Source organism: Mycotypha africana (assembly GCF_025528875.1).
Source record: "Mycotypha africana strain NRRL 2978 chromosome Unknown BDF20scaffold_7, whole genome shotgun sequence".
Classification (NCBI taxonomy): Eukaryota; Fungi; Mucoromycota; class Mucoromycetes; order Mucorales; family Mycotyphaceae; genus Mycotypha; species Mycotypha africana.
Genome location: NW_026515731.1, coordinates 1720100 through 1742963, shown reverse-complemented (window position 1 = coordinate 1742963; position 22864 = coordinate 1720100). Strand labels below are relative to the sequence as shown.

General features: G+C 39.2%; 10 protein-coding genes across 10 annotated transcripts; 3 read left to right on the top strand and 7 right to left on the bottom strand.

The window, feature by feature from the left end:
- Positions 1-221: 221 nt before the first annotated feature.
- On the top strand, positions 222-1274 carry BDF20DRAFT_837076 (uncharacterized protein; the record flags this gene model as incomplete). Its single annotated transcript, XM_053079011.1, has 1 exon — positions 222-1274. The coding sequence occupies one exon, from the start codon at positions 222-224 to the stop codon at positions 1272-1274; it is 1053 nt and encodes a 350-aa protein (XP_052935189.1).
- Positions 1275-1679: 405 nt separating this feature from the next.
- BDF20DRAFT_914581 (CST, telomere maintenance, complex subunit CTC1-domain-containing protein) lies at positions 1680-5561 on the bottom strand (the record flags this gene model as incomplete). Its single annotated transcript, XM_053084202.1, has 1 exon — positions 1680-5561. The coding sequence occupies one exon, from the start codon at positions 5559-5561 to the stop codon at positions 1680-1682; it is 3882 nt and encodes a 1293-aa protein (XP_052935188.1).
- A 1088-nt stretch (positions 5562-6649) lies between these two features.
- Positions 6650-6956, top strand: BDF20DRAFT_880225 (uncharacterized protein; the record flags this gene model as incomplete). The annotated part of the gene is made up of 1 exon (XM_053081607.1): positions 6650-6956. A coding segment is annotated over one exon (165 nt), but the record flags the coding sequence as incomplete, so codon positions are not given.
- Positions 6957-7256: 300 nt separating this feature from the next.
- BDF20DRAFT_880218 (uncharacterized protein) lies at positions 7257-7526 on the bottom strand (the record flags this gene model as incomplete). The annotated part of the gene is made up of 1 exon (XM_053081606.1): positions 7257-7526. A coding segment is annotated over one exon (270 nt), but the record flags the coding sequence as incomplete, so codon positions are not given.
- Positions 7527-7610: 84 nt separating this feature from the next.
- BDF20DRAFT_822340 (uncharacterized protein) lies at positions 7611-8545 on the bottom strand (the record flags this gene model as incomplete). Its single annotated transcript, XM_053077686.1, has 2 exons — positions 7611-8069; positions 8144-8545. Coding segments are annotated over 2 exons (861 nt in total), but the record flags the coding sequence as incomplete, so codon positions are not given.
- On the bottom strand, positions 8412-9128 carry BDF20DRAFT_880213 (uncharacterized protein; the record flags this gene model as incomplete). Its single annotated transcript, XM_053081605.1, has 4 exons — positions 9023-9128; positions 8865-8957; positions 8612-8797; positions 8412-8456 (listed from the first exon to the last, which is right to left on the bottom strand). Coding segments are annotated over exons 1-3 (352 nt in total), but the record flags the coding sequence as incomplete, so codon positions are not given.
- Positions 9129-9454: 326 nt separating this feature from the next.
- On the bottom strand, positions 9455-9637 carry BDF20DRAFT_809254 (uncharacterized protein; the record flags this gene model as incomplete). The annotated part of the gene is made up of 1 exon (XM_053076582.1): positions 9455-9637. A coding segment is annotated over one exon (183 nt), but the record flags the coding sequence as incomplete, so codon positions are not given.
- Positions 9638-15290: 5653 nt separating this feature from the next.
- Positions 15291-16704, bottom strand: BDF20DRAFT_906875 (uncharacterized protein; the record flags this gene model as incomplete). Its single annotated transcript, XM_053083314.1, has 3 exons — positions 15291-16012; positions 16106-16199; positions 16282-16704. 3 exons carry the CDS (start codon positions 16702-16704, stop codon positions 15291-15293), a joined length of 1239 nt encoding a protein of 412 aa, XP_052935182.1.
- Positions 16705-17389: 685 nt separating this feature from the next.
- Positions 17390-18658, bottom strand: BDF20DRAFT_823151 (nucleotide-diphospho-sugar transferase; the record flags this gene model as incomplete). The annotated part of the gene is made up of 3 exons (XM_053077777.1): positions 17390-17561; positions 17638-17911; positions 17989-18658. The coding sequence occupies 3 exons, from the start codon at positions 18656-18658 to the stop codon at positions 17390-17392; spliced, it is 1116 nt and encodes a 371-aa protein (XP_052935181.1).
- Positions 18659-19845: 1187 nt separating this feature from the next.
- BDF20DRAFT_960107 (Poly(A) polymerase central domain-containing protein) lies at positions 19846-22864 on the top strand. The gene is made up of 7 exons (XM_053084935.1): positions 19846-20263; positions 20388-20536; positions 20614-20723; positions 20792-20845; positions 20959-21372; positions 21462-22153; positions 22232-22864. The coding sequence occupies exons 1-7, from the start codon at positions 20112-20114 to the stop codon at positions 22443-22445; spliced, it is 1785 nt and encodes a 594-aa protein (XP_052935180.1). The 5' UTR covers positions 19846-20111; the 3' UTR covers positions 22446-22864.

The window sequence follows — 22864 nt, the reverse complement described above, 5'->3', positions numbered from 1 at the left end:
AAAGACGAAATAAAACCCCCTTAAAGCCCAGTCTTTTTATCATTCAGTTATCTATAAAAAGGGCATCGATAAATAATTGTATTTTGCCTTAAATTTATTTATTTTAGTTTTTTTTTTTTTTCGTTTCTTCCCTTTCAAAATAAAATAAAACATTCGCCTCAATATCAATCAGACTATTTCTTATTTTATTCAAGGAAGCTCCTTATTCACATATTATCTTTATGCAACAACAACAACAACAACCATTATTTCCACCCCCACCGCCTTATGATGCTCATGGCAATGAGATCTATCTCTCAGAAATGGATTCAAATGCTTGGCCTTCGAGCTATTACGGAAGAACAAGGCGTATTGATCTCGCTAAGTTCTATTTTGACATATTGAAAGCAAGCAGTGATGAAATAGATAAAGTCAATCACCAACAGCAGCAACAGTGCGATGATTTATGCAGCAGCAGTAGTGATGAGGAAGAACAGATATCCATTATACAAAAGCCCAAATCGGTTAAGAAAGTAACATTTTCAAAAGAACCACCTACGATTTTTGAGTATGAACCAGAATATGACAAAACAGCCACGATGTTGTATACTAGCAGCAACAATATGACTTACAATCATACTCCTGTCAGTTACAAGAACAATTCCTTGTTTGATGAAGGATGGCCCGGTCGAACGAAAAAAGCAATGAATTCTGCTGGATTCATTGATTTCAAGTCTAAAATAGAAGCTAAATTAGGAGCAGTCAATGACCCTGCTCTCTTATTAGCTCTGGATAAAAACAATGAAACTATATTGAAACTAGCTGAGGATAAGGATGACAACGATGATAAAGTTATCTGTAGTACTACCATGGTCGATAGAGAACTGTCTCAAGATAGCCGTGGTTATTACCGTCACCGAAAGAGTCCCCTAGTGCAAAGCTTGAACCTTCAGCCTATTCTCAATACCAACTGTGTTGTTTCTGCTGCAACGACTACTACAACAGATGATGATCCAGGTCTCTTGACCGACAATTCTCCTTCTCCCTCAATTTCTTATACTGACTCCCCAATAACGCCCAAAGATAGCCAAGACTTGTTGTTGCTATCAAATATTACTGTGATACCCTCTGTGAACATTATTCCTACCGCTGATACAAACCCTATTGATAAGTCAACAACTTCGTCGTTGCTATCCCGTAAAAACAGTGGTAAATGGCTGAAATCTCTATCCATTAGAATGAAAAATGGACCCAAATCAGCGAAGACCAAGCCATTAATCAAACAAATAGCATGAAGTCGGTTTCTTTATCTCTCGTTACTCAATATTGTATACCAATTCGTTAGCCTCTCGTTATTTGACCTTGTACATACCACATATATATAATGATATATTTTCCGTGAAAAGTCCTTGTATCTTTCTTTTTACACCATGCCAATTACATTAACACCTGAAATAGCAACACAAGACAATCGTTCGGACTATACTGATCTGTAAGAGAAGTCTTCATTGGATTGAATGACAGTTTTTTAATTTTAAAGTTGTTTATTAAGGGACAGCAACAAGCTTATTTTAAAGTTTCTTAAGCCTTTCATCATAAGCGTAAAAAGGAGTAGTGAACAAAAGAATAGTTTATGCAATTACAAGCATCTGATGTTAAGCAAAAGGGCTACTGCTCATAACTTAAAATAAATATTATAACTAACAATGGCTATATTGATATTTTTTGACATATTCATCATGAGTTTGAATATCAACTGTCTTGAGTATAAGTTTTTTCACCATGAACAACGTGCTCATTGCCCCTTTGTCCTTTACAATTACTCGCTTTTTTAGCCCCAATTTTTCTAATATTGTTTGCTGACTACGATTCATATCATCATTGTTCTCCTTCTTTCCAGCTACGATCTTGACGAACATATGCACTTTCCCTACTAGCTGTGCACGGTAGCAAAGGCTTTGCAGTGTAAAACCATTGTAGCCAACAGCAGCACCTATACGCTCTGTGTACGTCTCATGGCTGTCTTGATCATAAACGATATCCCCTTGTTTTGCTGTCGCTTGCTTCAATGCATTTAAATGCTTAGGAGAAAGTTGTAAAAGACAAGTGGCAAGGCGTTCTCCATCAACATATGCCCGAGCAGAGCCTGTGCCGTCTGATATTTCTACTTTGAGCTTGATAGAATACACTTTTGCAGCAGTTTTGCAAGAACCCATGCATTCATCATCGAGTACTTTCGTACCACAATGGCGACATTGCCAAGTTGACTCCAGTTTCCAGACTTTTTTGACACTGCCGTAAATTCGAAAAATATTTGTTTCGTCCAGCTCTTTTTCTCTGAACATGTCATAATATATTGATGAGAGTTGTTTAACTGGTAATTCAACCACCTTTTCGGTATTGATCGTGTTATGAATCAGTAGATGCTGTTGTTCTGTTTGCAATGGATCAAATGAAATAATGCTGATATAAGTTGACGAATCTGCCTTTCCATATATAAGTTTTGTATTGGATGTCTTAATTTTACGAGCTAGATTGAAAATCCTAACGTACGAGCCCACCACAAGTCCTGAAGGGTATCGAACCGATGTTAATTCCATGAAAATATCTAAAATATCGAGGGTATCCGGTTGTCTGATTTGTAGGTATAATTGGCGAGACCCTTTTCCGCTAGTAATGCCATATTCATTATAAAGCTTTAAAGCATGGGTATCGTTGATAATATTCTTCTCAATGCTGTTATCTAACAATCGTTTTGTTATAATGATGCCTTGGATATTTACAGAATGCTTGTAATTTTTTCCCAACCTTGCAGCCAACTTATCTGGCAGCTTCTCTTCTTGAAGAATGTCGCTAATATTGTAGATATGAGTCAGTAACTGATTTGTATTAGGCAACGTGGGCGTGAACTGTGGGAACAGTTGCATCAAAGGCTTGCGCTCAGCTTGACTTGCGTTTGGCAAGAAAGTTACAGGACATATTATGTGTTTCTGTGCATCTAAGGTGAAAGACCCTTCAATCTCACTATCGCTATTCAAATTATAAATAGCCCAAAAACTGTTGGGTATCATCATCTTGCTGTATTTCAATGACCCGCACTTTGCAGATAATACTAGAGCGTGTTGATCAACATTTCTCAGCTTCCTTGCAAATTTCCTGGTGCGACTGATATAACTTTCCTTTAACCAACTGAATTCGACAGCATATATTCTGACGATGATGCGACTTTCCAAGCACGGTATATCTTCTGAATGAACATGAGCCTTAATTGGTTGCTGAATGATAACGCGCACCACAACAACTTGACTGTCTTCATTCTTTATCAGAAACTGCTTCACTTCGTTGGTTGCTTGTATAACCCTAAATCCCCCAATTATATCATTTTGTAATATTCGGGGGCTTATTTTGAACTGGAAAGGAGCTATTTTCCTTTCTTCACTGTCACCCAATAGTTGAATGTGTGATTTGATGCAAGCAATGTATCTATGCCATAATGGTGGTCGTAGAAATAAACCATCCACTCCCTCATTTTCTTTATCGTACCGGACGTATGAAAGGTCTTCTTCAAAAAATTGCAACTGATGAATGATACAGAAACCATCCAAATAAGTCACGCTATGAGCAGCAGCGTCAACTGTGCTTAAAAAGGACACAACTAACAAAACACTCATTGTGTTATCCAACAGATACAGTCTGCCATCCTCCTGCATATGCAATTTGCCCAAGATGTGGTATCCTGCTGTCTTTTCATTAAATGTCGCTCGTTTTGTTTCAACATCTGCTGCTTCGAACAGAGTGTTACTGCCCATTAGTTGTACATTATGCTTTTCCAAACTGGCGTAGAGTCTGTCATAAATAGTCTCCAAAGAAGGATAAGTATCAAGGACAAGATGAAATATCGAATTGCTAGCACCAAAAATGTCGAGTCTAGCACTATCATCCACTCTTTCAGCGGCTATGACAGGACAAGGCTCATGACGCAGCAGGTTTTGGACAAAGTTTGTATCGATTTTTCTGTACAATGCTTTACATATGGCTGTGTAATTATACATAAATTCATCGCATATTTTTTCGACATCATCAACAGTAAAATGCTCAGGATGAAGAAATCTAGTACAAAGTGTTGCATATAGTTCCAAATGAAATATGAGTTCATTTATAGTTGCAGTTCCTGAACAGTGCATAAATATCTGCTCTTTAATGCGCTTTTCCAACTGGCATTCAGCGCTACTGCTGCGTGGTGAGCTATCCATTTGTGAATCAGAGTCTTCTCTTTCATCATCTAGTCCCTCATCAACTAACTTATAATTGAACTCAGCATATTCACAGTGGTTGGGAAAAGAAACGATTTCTACATTGCTGTTCATACAAGCTACTATAAAAATGTAATTCTTTGCTGTCTTTTCTTTACCAGTTGTACCATTGTCTGTTCTACCCATACGTTGAGAGGGTACCTTCCAAAATATATCGAGAAGGGAACTAGTTTCGTTGTTCTTTGGTTCAACTGATACTAAATGTATATAATGTAGCCGAATGCGTGTTTGACATCGATAAGGTCTTGCGCGCTGATAATTTGAATGGTGGAACAAGCACAATGTGTATTTGTTATTTAGTTCGTATATGCCAAACGTACTATCAATAACACGAGTAATTGTGTAAATACTTTTCGCGCTAATGTTACTGTCTGCCGATACATAGAAAATGTCCAATGGCTGTTTTATTGTCGGTACTTCACTTGATAATAACTGCTGAGAAGCGGATACTGCAGGAGGTAAGTGTGATGATAATAGAGATAAATTCGCAAATTGTTTAAGAGTAATATGATGACTGGATGACTGGTATTCAACGAATGATAAAGTTTCTTTGTCCTTTAGTAACTTTTGATAACTATACGCCCATCCGACTGTGAAGGAATGATAGTATTTGATCAAATGGTTCCCTTGAAAAAGGATTGTCACTATAGGTTTCTTTGCTGTTGTGGTTGCTGCCGTTTCTCCCTTTTTTTCATCGGACACAAACCTGTCTGCGATGTCTGTAATCTGTACGAAAAAAAAAGCATCTGATGCTGATCTCGTATATAAGGCCGACTTCGCCTCAATCACCCCTGATATATTTATGTGCGCCCGCTCCTCTATTAATTCAGTAACATTTATTATTGTAGAAGGTGTATAATATGGAAGGCCGAAAGTGAGTGCACTCTCAAAGTTATAATTATCAAATTCCAAATGTTCCCTGAACACAGATAGGGCACTATTGTTGCGGTTTTTGTCAAGTACAGTTGTTAAATTTCTATAGATTCGATCCAACATAAATTCCAGATATTGAATTCCACTTGATTCATGATAAATATAAGTCCACTCAGTGATCTGAACAACAGCATTGTTTAAGTGAGGAAGACAACGATCAACATTGCAAGCAATGATTCCGCTAGTGCTTGGATCTTGCAGCAAAACTGATCCTCTAGCATATTCATCGTTTTCATCTTCCACAATTATTATCTTTCCAATAAGAGTGTGCCCTCCTATAGCTGAATTAGTGCTAAATTTCAGCTGTAGCAAGTCGTTTACTCTTAATGGATTCATATTGAGAGTGGCTGACTGTTGAAAATGAAAGTAAACTTTTTCAAAGAAAATTATCGCCTCGAAACAAACTTATATGGCGCTTTTTGAAATTCGCATAGTTTACGTTTAAACAAGGATTTTTATTACTGACATTTTTTAAGCCCAATGGACACGAGATATTAAACTTTTCTAAATTGCCCGGGGCAGCTCGAGTTGAGAATAGAGCGATGTATAGTGTCGGTCAGGGTGCCGTGGTGGGCGAAAAAGCATACTATCTAAATGGGGGGAGGGGGAAGGGGCTAAACTAATCATTATAATTGGTAGGCTAAGACTTTGGGCGCGGTTCGGGATTTTGCTTAATTAGGCCTGGGCGGGCACCGCAATTATTCATAACTTGTTTAAACACCAACACCGACCGAGAACCACCTTGATAGCGGCATTAAAAAACCCTAGGAAGCAGAGAGAAAGGGATCAAAGCTGAAAAAATTCAGCGGCGTACAAGAATCGAACCAACGATCGTTGGTTTGGAAAGCTAACGTGTTAACTACCTCCACCGGGGGCTAGGCCCCTCGCATAGTTTACAGTTTATTAACTTTAGATTTGGACAACACACACAAATTTTTAGACGATAAGGAAATTAAGTTTAAGCGGATGTAAGATAATAGTAGACCGTTAAGAATAAAATGTTAGACAGTTTGCACAACACTAGAAAGTATAAGGTTTTCATTCTTTTTACCTGTAATTATCAAACTGGGTTCGTTCCAGCGATGTTGAGGGAGAGGATGCTTTTATATTTTTGTCCGCGTGAATTCTTTTGGCCTTCCTAGAGCCTTCCAAATAGCACAACTAATTTTCATCATATTCTTGGCAGTATTGACGTCTCGATTCCACAGTATATGGCATGTCTTACAAACAAGTATACTGCAGGTCTCAACGCCTTTCAACCTCTCCAAAGTATCGTTAGAGCAGCAGGTGCATATTCTGGATGTCTTGTATTCATCAATTTCAAGTACTACCAAGTCTCCGCTTGCTTCACGTCGCTTGAGTGCACGCCACAAAACACCCACCGTTCCACATCGGTGACCCTTGAATGCGACATTGTCTTTAGCGAACATACCATTGCCAAATACAATGAGAGGTACTTTTTTGACATCACCGACATTGAAGGGTTGGGGCCTCCATTTGGCATTTGAACTACTATTACAAAAAACATGTTACTTTCTATAAGTTGTTGATGATGATTGCTTATGAACTTTACCTATCTTTCTTCTCCAATTCCACTTTAACTTTTGATGTCCCTTCTTCTATACTCTTTTTCTCTGGTGCTCCTTTCTTCTTCTTTTTTCGTCTTTTCTGAGAAACCGCCTTGCCAGTGTTCTTCTTCTTTGAGCCCTTCTTTTCTTTTTCTTCTCTCTTCTTCAATCTGAGATCCTCGTTATACTTTGTACTGCCATTAACTAGCATATTTACCATTTTGTCTGCTGCACGTTTCCGTCCTTGGTATAAATGAAATCGATCTTTGGCAGTGTCATCACCGTAGAAAGAAAACAAGACTTCCAAGTGCTGTAGGATGTATGCTGCATAACAGTGATATTGGGCTTTGGAGCCTGTCTTGGCAGTTGGCATATCACTTTCGATGCCCTTGATTTTGTCCGCTTTCTTCTTCTCTAGCCTTGCAGAGTACCTGGTGCTACCAGTTATGTGATAGTACTCTTTGGTAGAGCATCTTCGCACTTGGTGCTTTTCATCATCCAGCCCGATCGCTGCTGTGAAGACGTCTTTTCTCCCGGGATCAATGAAGCAGGGCCTGTAACCAGATTCGATTTCGGCATAATCAAAATCTTCCAAAGTCAACCGATGGTCTTCAATGGTTTTCTCTTCTTTTGATTTCCTCTTCTTACTAAAAATAAAGTCGACAGTGAAGCCATCCGAGCGAACGATATTACGGAATAGGGTCTCTTGGCTTGTCTTGAGGTCATTCCAACTGTTGTCACAAAAAATGAAATTCAGTAAATACCAATGACAACATTTCTGCCAAACCTTTTTTTTTTTTTTTTTTTTTTTTTTTTTTTACCTATCAAATCCCATCTTTTTGAAGCTGAATACTTGATAAAACTTTTCGAGTTGATTTGTATAGCCTTTTGGAGCTGTACCGGGAAACATGAATGGGAGGAGCGAGTTGATGCTTATGGAGATGAAACGCCAATGGAGCGAAGGCAGAGGGAAAGGGAAGAAGCGCTTGGGTAACGGTAATCTACGGACATCGTAAGCTGCATGTTCGTCATGTTCCTTTTCATACGAGGATAGGATGTGCCATAATGCTTTGGTAAACTTGGCGGGATCGGATGATAAGGAAAGCAGCGTAACCTTTTCCGTTATAAGTTTCTCAAAGCTTTTGCATAGCATCTCTATCTTGCTTTTGTCTTCTTTACTAAGCATGATTCTATCAGGCCAGTTAGGTTCGCCTTTGCAAATTACTTGGTAGCAGTATGCTTTTGATATTTCCACTGCGTCGGCCTTCTTCATGCTCTGATTATAATAAAGCAAATACAAATGGTTAGAAACTAAGAAATCGAAATTATAGTAGTGATAACAACACGCACAACAAACATGTTTTGCAGCTTATAGGTTAGATATTTAAGCACTCGTTGTTCAAAAAGCTCAACAATAGAGTTAGTATACGAAACGCTTATCTCCTTGGCGGCTTCTGTGAGACAGTGGCTGTAACCTTTAGTGAAGCTCTGACTGATTACTATTGTCGGATGCTTTTCCTTAAAGTCATCAAAATAATTTTTGATGTCGTCGTTCAGCACCTTCTTGTGAGTAACCTTTTTGCCCGTAACGAGTTGTCCAACAGAATACCAAAATTGCTGTGTGAAGACTTCTGAAGGAATGGCATTCTTATTATGCACGAGGTAGGCATTAACAAATAGCTGGCAGCGAAACACTATAGCTCTGATGTCCTTGCAGCAGGAGATGACCTTTTCCTTGAACTTTTTACGAAACTATGGTAAAACGGCACTGTCGATAGGAAGCTTCCTCGCAAAAACAGTAGAATCATGGCCAAGGACAGATGCAATGGCCTCGTCCTTTTGATTGTATGTGATTAGGACAAAGAGGCGAACGAGGAGAAGCATGGTCGTCATTCCCACAACTGGAACACTCTACAGCCTGTGATGCTGTTCTCTTCTTTTTCACTGCTTTCTTCTCTGCTTTAACACTGGCGCTCTGTTTTCTCTTCTTATTGCGAGTCCCAACTATATGTGGAAGAGATGGTCTATTACTTGGCTTGTGTGGCTAAAGACAGGTCGAGGCTCAACTTACCATCATCGGCGGATATAGCTTTATGGTACTTGCATCCCGGGTAATTTTTATTAAAGTGACCCAAATCATTACAGTCCTTACATTTGGTATGCTCTGAAAAGTGTACAATAAGGTTACTAATGTGTCAAACTACACACCGTATAGTGATATGCCATTACCGGACGGATTTTCCTTCTTGGTATGATTTTCTTTCACTGAATTGATTTTATCTATGATGATTGTCTTGTACATCTGTGTAGAAAATAACGTTGGTTTGAAGGTAATGAAGTGAAAGAAAAGAAGAAGAGAAGAAAATAATTGAAAAAGGTGAAAGATAAGAATGATCACTAAATTTTGGCAACATAACATTTCGTTTAACAACATTTATAATAACAGTATGATTTACGCGTTTAATGTCACATTTAAAAAATACGCAGATATTGAAAAATTTGATCCGATACAGTAATTTAGCGTTGGATTTAAACAAAGCTGCCATATGAATGGACAGTACAAACCAGATTTTTGAGACGTCTACTCAAACCTTCAAATTTGGCACAGAGCTCCTGTCTTGCAGCTTCAATTGTTGTCAAAGGTCTCGCATCAAATAATGCTATAAGAAACTCAGTATGTTCTGCAAAAAGCTTCTTTGGTCGAGAGATGCCGGTTCTTGGCTTGCTACCAGGAAGGACTGTACCATCACTAACATTCCACTGATCTGAAAACTTATAAGCGGTGAACCTCGGAATGTCACACTCAACCGCAGCTTTGGGAACTGTAAGCCCAGCCTCTTGGATTAAGTGAATCAACCGTCTAATGCTGTGCTCACTATATTGCTTGCGCTTCTTGGACTTATCCGTTAATGCGATAGTGCTGAATTCTGTTGTTAATTCTTCAACAGTTTCTTCCATTTTCGCATCATCGACTACAGGGCGCCGCGCGCTGCATCTCATCATAGTCGACGTTCTTCTCAATTTGCCCGAAAGTAACAGCAATTTCATCCAAGTCCATAGCAAAAGTATTTTCGGAAAGCATAGGCTCACTTGCAGGATTATGATTTATGTAATCCATGTTGCAGGGATGTGTTTATTTTAAAGCAAAAGAAATCTACTCAAAATATCTCGTCTACCATAAAAGCCTACTTCGTCTAAAATCAAAAATCTATAGTCCACTAAAAAAAAAGAAACGTCCCAACTAAGGTTCCGATTTCGTCCACAAAATTTTCGAAATCGTCTCTTATGAAACCTAAAATACTGTAATTTAACGCTAAACACTTTTTTTTGAAAATTGCCTTTTTTGGAAAGTAACTGAAAACTATAAAAATAGTAACTATCGTAGACAAAGAAAGTCCACCAAAGTTTATACTACCACTCTCACCCATGACGACTGAACGTACAAGTCGTGCAACCAGGAGTATCGTACTCTATGAAAGCCAACTCATAGAACTCCACACTCTTTTTGAACAATATCGTAAACATTTGTTTTGCTCAGCTTGTAACGCCTTTACGATCTACCACCGCAAGGGCTCAGACCCTACGTACCCTTCGCAACCAATCTTTAAATGCAGTCAGTGTAACCGACAAGTTAAAGCTGCCAATATGCTACCCATCCTTCAGCATATTAAGAAGAGCCAACAGCCCGAAACCACCCACACAACAGTCGAAACGATTGACGAGGATATCCCTACAAACACTGAGGACTCCCCTGCCCCACCCCAGGACCCCCAACAACAAGTAGCGTACCTTACAAAATTGGTACAAGAATTGAGCCAAAAGCTACAAAAAGCTGAGCAGGAAATAGCATCGCTCCGTAACCAACCAACCACCCAGCACTCTTCGCAACCACCTAAAGCGATGCCTCCACCACCCATCAATTCATACTTGCCACCCATGCCCCTTACTTCAACCCAACAACTACCTCCCTGGAGAGATCCAGCTCAAGTTGCGCTCCTAAGACGCAATTTAGAGATTCACCAACACCAAAAGCGCGTACACCGTCAAGAAGTCGCCGCTCGTCATTTCCAGCCTCCTTCTTCAACTCAAGGATTCCAATACGTGTACATTCCGACAAAAGCACGTATACCCATCGGACAACTTCGCAGTAAACTTCGCATCTTAGGCATCAACAACAGCCGACTCCTCGATATTCATTACCCTGACCGCAATATTGTCGCAATCCTTGTCCACAATGACTATGCCGAAGAGTTCAAAGACCAACTTCGCAAATGTAAAATACACCTTACAGATAATTTTGATCCCACAGACGGTAACTTACTGAAAGATCCCCAGTATGACTCCCTAACAGATAGCGAACGCCAGACCAAAGCAACAGAACTTCATCAACAACGACTCCATCGTGCTCTCACCTACATTCGCACTCCCGTTAGATATGCAGTAGCGAGATACTTCTTCCAACAAAATATGATATCCCAAGAAACCTATACGACCACCATGCCTGCCAAAAGCTCTACTCAAAATGATATTTTCATCACAGACAACGACGAACAAATGAATGAATACCCCTCGGATTTGGAATTCGAGGTGGACAATCAATAATGACTAGTATCTCTATGTCATTGTTTAATGCAACAGGCCTACCCAAACAAACAATCACACCTATTCTTAATTTAGCGGAAAAATCTCATATCTTACTTGTAACAGAAACGTGGCTCTTAATCCCCAATAGATACCCCACCCATTGGCAACAATATCATACTTATGGCGAACCCGTAGGAAATACTTACCGTGGACAAAACGGAATAGCCCTTTTAGTGAACCCAAACCACTCCTTACCAGTCCACCACATCACAACAAACCAACCATTATTAGCTAAGTACACTTTATCATTCACAATGCACAAACTTCTTATCCACTGCCTATACCTCCCCCCATCACTACCCAACGACATAGTAGAAAGCATTCTTGAGCAAATACCAACCTCAATGCCAGGCACAACCACTACTATCATATGCGGTGATTTTAATGCGAGAATGGGCTCACTCACAGGTGATTCGACATTTACATACCGTGGCAAGCTGCTGCATGATTGGATTCAAATTAATCATCTAGTTAATTGGAACGCCCGACTGCAATATGGACAACCCACCTCAATCACTTACAATGGAAGGAGTATTATTGACTATTTCTTTAGTGATAATGAGCTACTCACACCAACACTAACCATCCTGGACGACATGTCACTAGACTCAAACCATAAATTCATGACGCTTGCCTTCAGCACCGCTTCCACAATCCCGACTACCTTGCCCCCTCAGCGTAGGATATGGAATTTGAGTAAATTGAAAAACCTTCAGAAAATTGATTGCTATCGCCAAACTTTCAATGAAACACTAACTGCCTGCTCCCCGAATAGCCACACTGACCCGCAACATAGAACACGGGCCGTAGAAGAGATAGAACATTTGAACCAAGCGATGTGTGAAGCGATATATACCTCACTGGATACAGTCTGTGGCCGTATGACACAACCAAGAACAATCACGATGGAACATTTTTGGACAGAGGAGATGCAAAACACGTTTGACAAAAAAGAACACTACTATCGTAAATGGCGTAAAGCTGTTGGAGTTAATGCACTTCACTACTGGATCCTCCACCAAAAGACCCAAGCCAAACTTCGAAGATTAATACATCAACGCAAACGTGAAACCTGGCAACAATTCTGCTCAACCATGGAGAACAAGGAATTTACTAAAGCCATTGCACGGTTTAGCAAAATAAAAAAACGACGAAACTTAAAGCCTTCCTTTTCTAACATAGCAGGGCCTCAAGAAGCAGCAAATAAGATGGCTACTCACATGGAAATGATATTTTCAGGACGATATCTCCCAGAAGACCGCAGTCCATCCAACAACTCTCCACTCCAAGAGACAGCTCCCTACAGTCTGGAAAATTTCCCTATCGACAAAGATTTGATACATACGGCCCTCACCTCGTTGCCCACAAAGAAAGCTCCAGGTATTGATGACGTTCGCATTGAGATGCTCCGTCCTGTTGTAGATATTATTACACCCCATCTATGGTATTCATTCCGCCTCTGCTGGCAATGGTCCTATACACCGAAGACATGGCGAGTGGCACAAACAATACCAATCTACAAGAAAGGTCCTCCGGACGACCCAGGCAACTACCGTCCAGTCAGCCTGACTTCCGTATTTCGGAAGATCTTCGAATTTTGTCTTAAGGAATACCTTATCGGAAACGGCCCCACCATAGATATAGCCCAAGGAGGCTTTCGTATTGCACGTAGCTCCTTAGACCAAGCACTTTGCCTGGCTGAAATATGCCATATATTACGACGACACCATCGCATCAACCCAGTACTAGCTTTTTTGGATATTAAATCTGCTTATGACACGGTGGATCGACAACATATTTGGAACACAATTCGCCATCACGTACCGACAGCTCTCCTTATGTTACTTAAGAGCCTCTTTGATGAAGTGGAAATAGAGATACTGCTACAAAATGCTAAGTCCTCACGTTTTTGCCCAGTTACCGGTGTGCTACAAGGCTCTATTCTGTCGCCATTACTGTATTCATACTACATCAATGACCTACCTACTCAACTACGAACCCAAGAAAGAGTGGATGATCTACCGCCATTGGAATTAGCTCGGAACATGAACTGTTTACTATATGCGGACGATGTGGTCTTGATTGCCGAAGAATCCCAAATGCAATCCCTACTTCAAAAATGTGAACAGCATAGTTACTCCCGTGGTTACCGATGGAACCCTGACAAGTGTGTAATACTGGCGTCTTCTGATCAACCAACGATGGAATATCTCCTTTATGGATCCACACTACAGAACAACAATTCCTTCCCATATCTGGGAGTTCCTTTCAAGCCCGGTGGTTATCTGGACACTCCAGAGCTCATACATATCAACACGACCAAAGCCTTGGCTACTATGAACACCTTATCGTCGATTGGAGTCAACCATAACGGCTTTAATAAGCGACTATCTCTCAGGTTCTACGCTCATCTGGTCCGCCCTCAACTGGAATACGGATTGGCGATAAGCAAACTGAACAGGACAAATCATATGAAACTGGAAAAAGTACAGAACAAATGCATTCGCAGGATATTTGGTGGGTCAATTCGATCCTCTGTCAAAATAATGCGTCACTTAGCCAACTTACCCTCAATGCGAGAAAGAGCCTACACTCTCCAAGCTAAATTCCTGTTACGATCACAAACACTCCCAGATGATGCCCTACTGTCTCTACTGCTGCCATATGTACAACAACCAAATAGCTCTTCTATCTGGATTCAGCTATCTCGTACACCTCTCTGGCAAAGAACCAAGGAAAACGCCCAGACAATGGATCAGAAAAATCTCAAACAGTCCCTGAGAGACTTTCGTACAGAATCCCTACAAGCAATGCAAAGCGCCCCAACAAACTCTAAGCTCATATCCGTCTGCCGCCCAACATTAAGTTTAGATCCCATATTATGGCTCCCAATGACAAGAGAAGAAAGAAGTCGATGTCTTCGTTGGCGACTTGGTTGGTTACCTAGTGGTAACACCACCTACTGCATCCGGCACCCCTCAGCATTGTTAACAAAGACACACTCAATCCAATGCCTGAATATGCACTCGCGTTTGCAGCAACCACAGCAAATAGATGATCCCCTTTCCTATCTGCTAAATCAGCTACCTAACCACCCGCCTAGCCAATCTACGATAAAACGTCAATGGGAACACCAATGGCCGATCCTCTGCTACATCCTATATGAGCTAGACTACCTATTCCATGTCAAAGAACCCCCACCCTTGGATGTTGCTCTAGGATCTTTACTGCTCCAATGGATGGCTCCTCCTAATCACTCAACCTAGTGACAAACTCGTTTTTACCCTTGACCTTGAAGGGCTTTTTAGATACTTTATAAACAGTCGGATCTGCCCCGGGCAATTTTATATAACATTGTGCCCACTGGGTTTTAAAGAAAATATTTTGTCAATAAAAACCTCTCTTTAAACGTAATTTAACGCTATAAACAGTCGGATCTGCCCCGGGCAATTTTATATAACATTGTGCCCACTGGGTTTTAAAGAAAATATTTTGTCAATAAAAACCTCTTTAAACGTAATTTAACGCTATCGACTACTTACACCACTCTCAAGAGCCGCCTACAACTCCTCGGTTAGGGCACCTATTGCTCGACTGGTTACCCTCTTCCCCTCCCACAATCCTTTAGTACATAATCCTTTTTACCCTTGAGCCCTAAGGGGTTTTTAGTTTCTTTTAAGCCTTTGGAGCTGCCCCGGGCAATTTAGATAAGCTTAATATCTCGTGTCCATTGGGCTTTAAAAAATTAATATTATGTAATAAAATCTCTGTTTAAACGTAATTTAACGCTATTGTTTCGCTCCCCGTACCGAAGCGACGGTCTCTGTAGGATCAATTTCAATGACATGCTACTTTATTTGTTATTGAAGGCAATTAGAGCTGTGCCTAAACCAGATCCGTCTTGAATTTTCTCTATTTTAATCTTTTTTTCTATATCATCTCCTAACAATTCAGCTACAGTCTTTCTCATTCTATCTTCATAATAAGGATAATGAGCAAACAAATTTCCAGCAATACCAACTACGTAGTTCTCACTGCTACTGAGATTATCTCGCTCTATGATGAATGAAAGGGCAGCTGCAAGGCAACAAGCTGCGTATTGCGCCGACTTTGTTCCTACGGCCTGCACTATTTTTTTTACAGCTTGTCTCTCACAAAGCAAAGTTGTCTCTATTTCTAGCTCTTTCTTCAAAATATCTTCCACTACCTCTAATTCTTCTGATGTATCCGCTTCAATTCGTGACATATGTTTTGATGTAAATGACCATACTTCCTCTAAATGTTTCATCGATCGACCACCACTAAATAACAAGCCTTGGGAAGCAAGATCTAAAAACATATGGCGGGCAATCTCACCAATATACATTCCACCGATCATCTTTTCGCATACAAATTCATGTGGATGAGTGGAAATCAAGTTGATAGCACGTTCGTAGCGGTTCAAACGTATACCATGTTGTTTTTGAGAAAATTGGCAGATTTCTGTATTGATAAGCATATCTTCATATTTAGATGCTGTTTTTCGCGCATCTTCTGATGGCCAATGTTTAATATGAGCAACCTTTTCCCGAAAGCCTGTATGTTTCGTAGATGAGCGTTTATAGCATAAAGAAAAATAGTTGGTATATTTATCTAAGAATTTTTCAAGAATAAATAATATGCTTATACCCATGTTGAATCCACATCCGATCACCATACTGATGATTGTTTTAGGATTATTGAAAGAACTTGCCATAAATGTTGCCACGACATCGTTGGTTAACTAGTGTTGTTAAGCAAGATAGCGTACTTTAAGCGCAAAGAAATACATCACTACTGTGGATTTTGTTATGGTTGCGATTTACCGTGACCACTAGTATATTTGTATGCCTCTTATTGAAACTGTGCTGCAGGACCTCTGTTGGATTTTTCCCGATGCCTTCAGCACAAGTAAATCCTCGCGACCAGGCATGAAGTGAACCATTCTTTAAATCCGCGTGTAATATAGGGAATGATAAAGTATAACCCAAGCATAATTTGTTATCCTTGTAGTCTGGTTTATGTTTCTCCAATAACTTTATAACAGCATCTGCAATGTAGTCTGATAGTTCCTCAAAAGTTCCTGACTTTAGCTTGGCTGTAATTGGGTACTGGTCCTGATAATGTATGTATTTTTCACCATGAAATTCGAAAAGACAGACTCTTAAGTGGTTGCCACCTAAATCAACGGCTAGAATAATTCCTTGCTCAGTTCTGGTAGGTAAGTTGGTTACGAAACTGGGCAACATTGGAACTGATGTTTGTGTGTTAGTACTCTCCATAGAAACTTTCATTGATCCTCTCGTACTTTGTCTCAACCAGTTTTGTTACAATGCTAGCGTACCGTTATGGGGCTTCACAAGCCCTTCTTTTAAGTCAACTTTGATTGCGTCCATCAATTCGAACAGCTGTTCGCGCTTCAGAATCTCTTCGTCAAAAATTTCATGCATTGCCTTTGACAATTCTGCGCTAGGTGTGTATTTAGGTACATCAGTCTTCGGTGTCATGATTAGGAATTTATTGATATACAATAAATAAATAGAAAGGATGAATAGTAATGGAAAAAAGCAAGGAAAAGAGTTGCTAAAGACAAATTTGGGCAGGTGTATTTTGCGGGAGTGACAGAAAATCTGTGCAGACCCATTTTTGCGTCATACCAATTGTTCAGAAAAGGTAATTTATGGGGATCACTATTATGCAATGCTTGTACCAAATTTATGCTGTTACAAAATTTTTTGATTTTGTGTTCAAATCGCTGGAACGTCACGAGCTAAGCTTAGTCAGAGAGGGTAAGTTGAAAACTTGTGTATACAGTGGGTTCATAACATGCTCGAACCTTGGATAGCAGCTCAATTCTTCATCATAATCTAAATTTGGAAAAAGATGGCAAACAGTATTAGTGTAATTGTTGAAGGTTTTGCGCTGCATACAGAATTACTTACCGAAATTGATGATTGGATTGCAAGTGCACTTTGACCTGAATTCTTGCTCAACAGGGCAATGGGTATATGAGGTATGCCTATAACCAATATCTTTGAAAAAATGTACTTCATCTTTTTTCAGCAAAAAGGCGGCAGCTATACTGTGAACAGGTGCATCTCCCCATCTGTCATCAGCAACATAATAAAGTTAACTTTGACTCTTACAATAATCGATTTACAAACGCTGATCATGGGCGTTACCTCTCATAATAAAAGCCTCCCGCCTCATCTAAATATTTGAAATATCGTAAATAAGCGTCTGATCTCCACAGTGAAAGATCGCCAATCTCAAAGTTGGACCAAAAGTGACAAGTGTTGTAGCTTAGGCCGCCATCGTTTGTGACAAAGTCAAAAAAACTCTCATTCGGATTTGGCATTTTCTTGGCTATGTCAGGGTTATCTTTTAAGAACTTGATGGTTGTATTCCAAAGAGTAGGAACTGTCTCGATATGTTCTTTATAAGCAATAGTAAAGCCTATTGAGAATGTTTATATGGTTAGCATCTAATACAACTGCTCGGTTATATGGATAACTGGATGTCCAAGCTTTTACCATATTTTTTCTTGTTTTCTTTCATATATCTGAATACATCATAATCGATGTCGCAATAATAATCTGTATAAGGTTCCAATCGCCAATAAAAATCAAATTCATCCAGAAGAGGATGTCTGAAGAAGAATCCGCTTTGAAATCGACACATATGTCTATAAGATTCACTGGTAGCATAAGGGATTTCCATTTTAGCCATAGTTTCCCTCGTTTCTGCTGCATAAGTTTGGTTGATGAATTTTGGATATCCCCACATAGTCGAGTTTATGATTCCAAATGAAACTTTGGCATTGGTGATAGCAGTGACGGTATTTTTGAACGTTTTTGTGAAATCGTCGTCGTTCAAAAAGACATAAGGATATTGGAATTTATTGTTGAATGTTTTCTCAACTTGGTGCATAGTGGACACAATGCCTTCCAATTCACTGTTTCGAATTAGGATAACAAAGCAGCCTCTGACCTTATCTTTGAAGTCTGGCTTATTGCTGTCAATTTTCTGAATACTGTCATTTACTGCAGTATGGCTGGACTTATCAATGCTAGTATCTGTTACATTGGTTCTCAATTCTTCGTTTCCATTGTATATATAACAAAAGATGGTGAAAAGTAAAAATACAAAAGTTATTACACTATACAAAAAGACTTTTCTTCTTTTTAAAAGTGAAGTCAGCATGGTTCTCCTAAAGAGAGAAGAAAAGCATTTTTTCTACGAATTTTGGTCCTTGACTTTATTTTTTTCTGTTTCCGTCTCAGAACAATCTAACCAATCTTTTACAACAGTGAAACTTCGATTGCACCTGAATACAGACGAGATCATTTTATTAGACCAGTTTCGGAACCAAACGTCCAAGACTACAAATACTGTCAAATGCCAATCCTAAAGAATTTCAAGGTTTTCATTACATAAGCTACCAACGGAATGCCTTTAACCAAAACAAAGCAAAATGCAGGAGTCACGTACGCTATTTAATCTTACTACGCCTTAAGAAAATGAGCAATGGGCATTGTTCGTGAAAAGCTTTGGATAGCAAAGTTAAAGATAAAGATTGAATCTTGAAGTTAGGGTTCATTTTAATTGAGTGGTCGTGATGGGTATAACTACTCTAGTGTTCGTTAACTGAACGCTCCTCGTGTTAAGCCTACGACAGTTGATAGTGGTGATCTATTCTGGAAGTATGAATAGCAGGCCTACTTCAAAATTAAACATAGTGTGATCTACTGTATACACTAGAAGAAAGAAACCACAGAATTGATGAACGCATAATAACAATGATACCGTTGAATAAGGGCATAAATTGTAGGCAGGATTAGTAGTCGAACATTGTTTGATACGGTAATGTGTGAGTTAGAAAGAGTCAAGGCTTTACGAGAAAAGCATCATATGCTGAATTTTGCGAAATTACATGAATGGTGAGTATAAATGAACGAGTATTTTAGTAAGGTACTCTTAGAGTTACCTGCTTCCATCCAATGAAAAATACCAATTTTGCCTCTGAATGTTTCCATCATAATCTCCTTCTTTTCTATTTTACGAAGGAGAAGGGCTTCTATTTATGCAAATCACTAATTCGTTGTTTGTTTCTAAACTGTATGTAGCATGCTTCGTCGAACTCACAAGGGCCATACCATTTGATGAGATGATTATTTTCTGTGTATTTTATGAATAAAGAGTCACTTTTTTAGTAGATAACTAGAGTTGGTAGTGAGTGAAATAATTTTAGTCATGTTATGAAGAAAAAAGAGGCACTGTATATAACAATCAGAAACGTTTTTACGGAAAGGGGGAAGATGTTCTGTTAATAACGAACTTCAAGTCAAATATTTTTGCTTTTCGTGTCAAAAACTCTGATCTGTTGAGTTGTGGTGTTAATAAACAAAGCGTCACATAAAAATTCAAATCAAGAAAGTTGCTATAAAAAGCGAACAATTTGTTAATGTGATACTTCTACTTTTTCCCCTCTGTCTCATTTATCAATAGACGAACAGCTAGTTACAATCGAATAGTTTACTTTGTGAATACCAGCACGCCTTTTTTGCTCTAATTGTCTGCCGTAATCAAAGACCTACCTTTGTACTTTGTTCGATATTTTAAGCTTATTTCATAAACGATACGACAGTTCAATTTTATGTCTCAGTACAACAAACAACAACAGTGGGGCGTCACGGCTCCCGTATCCACAGAACTTCCAACTGACCATGAATTGAAACTAACAGAAGACTTGGTGCGGACGCTCCATAGATTTGGACTATTCGAAAGTGAAGCAGAAGCTCAGAAAAGGTACAAACACGCACAGAAATATTCTTTATGCACAGCAGGGAAAATTCGACAGACGAGCGATGACAAACTAACAATTTTGTCATGCATTGAATGTTGATTCAACAACACCATTACGATGTCATAGAGTCAATGTTTTGAATAAATTGAATATAATTGTAAAAGATTTTGTTTACCGTGTTGGTAAACTACAAGGCTTAACTGAAAAAGAAGCAAAGAATGCCGGCGGAAAGATTTTTACCTTTGGAAGTTACAAGTTAGGCGTCTATAACACAGGTAAAATCAAAAGTCGATTATTAATCTTAGCGCATTACAGTTCTCAAACTTGGAATGAATTCTTTTGTAATGATTAGGAGCTGATATCGATACTTTATGTGTATTGCCTAAGCATGTCGAGAGAGATCATTTTTTCACTATAATGTATGATATGCTAAAAGAAAGACCAGAAGTGACAGAATTGACTGTAAGGGCATTACACATCTTTGCAGACGAGAATACACATACTCACATCAAATTTTACCGCTCTATTAGGCTGTTGAAGATGCTTACGTGCCTGTGATACGAATGCACTTTTCTGGAATACCCGTAAGTTATCTCAATCTATCTTCTCTCCTTTCAATGACTGTGATGACCTATATTTAGTTGTAACAATTCTTTTTAATTTCAACTTATCACCCATCCAACCCATCCAAAAAAAGATTGATTTTGTATGTGCAAGTCTATCAATGGCAGTGGTACCCGATGATCTCGATTTATCGGACAACAACATATTATCGGGCTTGGACGAAAGATGTATCCGTAGCCTAAATGGTTCTCGCGTGACAGACGAGATTTTACGACTTGTACCTAGTGTGCCTGTTTTCAGGTTAGCATTACGAACAATTAAGTTATGGGCGAAAAAAAGAGCCATTTATTCAAATATCATGGGGTTTTTGGGTGGTGTTGCATGGGCCATGTTAGTTGCCAGAGTATGCCAGATGTATCCGAATGCTTGTGCTGCCTCCATTGTGACCCGATTTTTCAGAATCATGTACCAGTGGGGATGGCCGCAACCTGTTATATTGAAATCGATGGATGAAGGTCCTTTACCAGTGAGACAATGGAACCCCAAGGTAACTTTGATAATTTAAGTTACATCTCATCATTTGTCCTATACTTACTACATCTACAATATGACTGAAACTTTTTGCAATGACCATAGTTATTTCCAGCAGATAAAAGCCATCGAATGCCAGTTATCACTCCAGCCTATCCTTCCATGTGCGCAACGCACAACGTAACCGATTCAACGCGCGATATCATGCTCAATGAATTCCGTAAGTCAGGGAAAATAGCAGAAAAGATCATGATCGGTACAGGGAGATGGGTAGATCTTTTTGAAGAAACGGACTTTTTCCAAATTTACAATCATTATCTACAGATTGTCGCCAGCTCGTACTCAGCACAAGCGCAGCTACATTGGTCTGGCTTAGTGGAGTCAAAAGTAAGACAGCTCGTATTAAAGCTGGAATTAGTGGAACTATTACAAATAGCACATCCCTATATAAAAGGATTTGATAAAGTTCACTACTGCTTTCCCGGTAAAGAAAGCTGGGATGCAGCTCACGGTGATTTTCGGATATCAGAGAGATCGTTTGATTTGGATGGAGACCATAACGAAGAAGAGCGAATCAAGTCGTTCACGTTTTTGAAACCAGAAGAAAGAGCCATCTTAAAGCCTATCTATACCACCATATTTTATATTGGCTTAAAGGTCGAGCCCAGCAGAGATGATTCCTCTGGACCAAGAAAGCTGAATCTTGTCTGGCCAACGAATGAGTTTCTAAAATCAGTCAAAATGTGGGATAAGTTTGATCACAAGGTGATGGGAATTACTATCAATAACGTGAAAGGGTACGATCTCACTTTGAAATTATAAACTTGGAGGTGTAGGTAAAATATCAATTTTTAACGATTGCTTTCTTTATTTAGGTCCTCGTTACCCGAGGAACTTGCAGGGAAAAGACGCCCGAGGAAGATTCAGTTGCATAGACATCAAAGCCAAGTATCTCCTTTATTGCAACATTTTTCACCACCGCCTCGTAGTCTTTCAGTATCCCCCTCCCTAACCTATGATTCCTCTCAAAGCTCCATATCAACAAATGCTTACGCTTGTTCAAACCAACATAATCCGGTAGATAGCTGATATCTTGCAATTTTGGAACCTTCACCAAGCGTTTAGATCAGGATGTGTCATATGTATATATACATGTTTTCCATCTCCTCAACTGACTATACGCATTTTATACATACAACGTATTTCTACAATTACAAACTCGCTTCTTTCCGTAAGGATTTTTCGCTCATCTAGTATATTCATTATAATTGAAGAATAGTCTGTTCCCCTCTCCCTCTCCCTCTCCCGCTCCTCCCTACCACAAATTGTATTGCAAACGAAAGACGAAACCCCATCATCCTATTTCATAGACTTCAAATACGTTACTTAATTGTAAAACAACAAAAAGCTTAAAAAAAAGTAGAAAACATCATAATAAATCCAACAATACCCTCGCACTTCTCAATTAATGCACACATACTTATATTAATGTGAACATAAAACTCTTG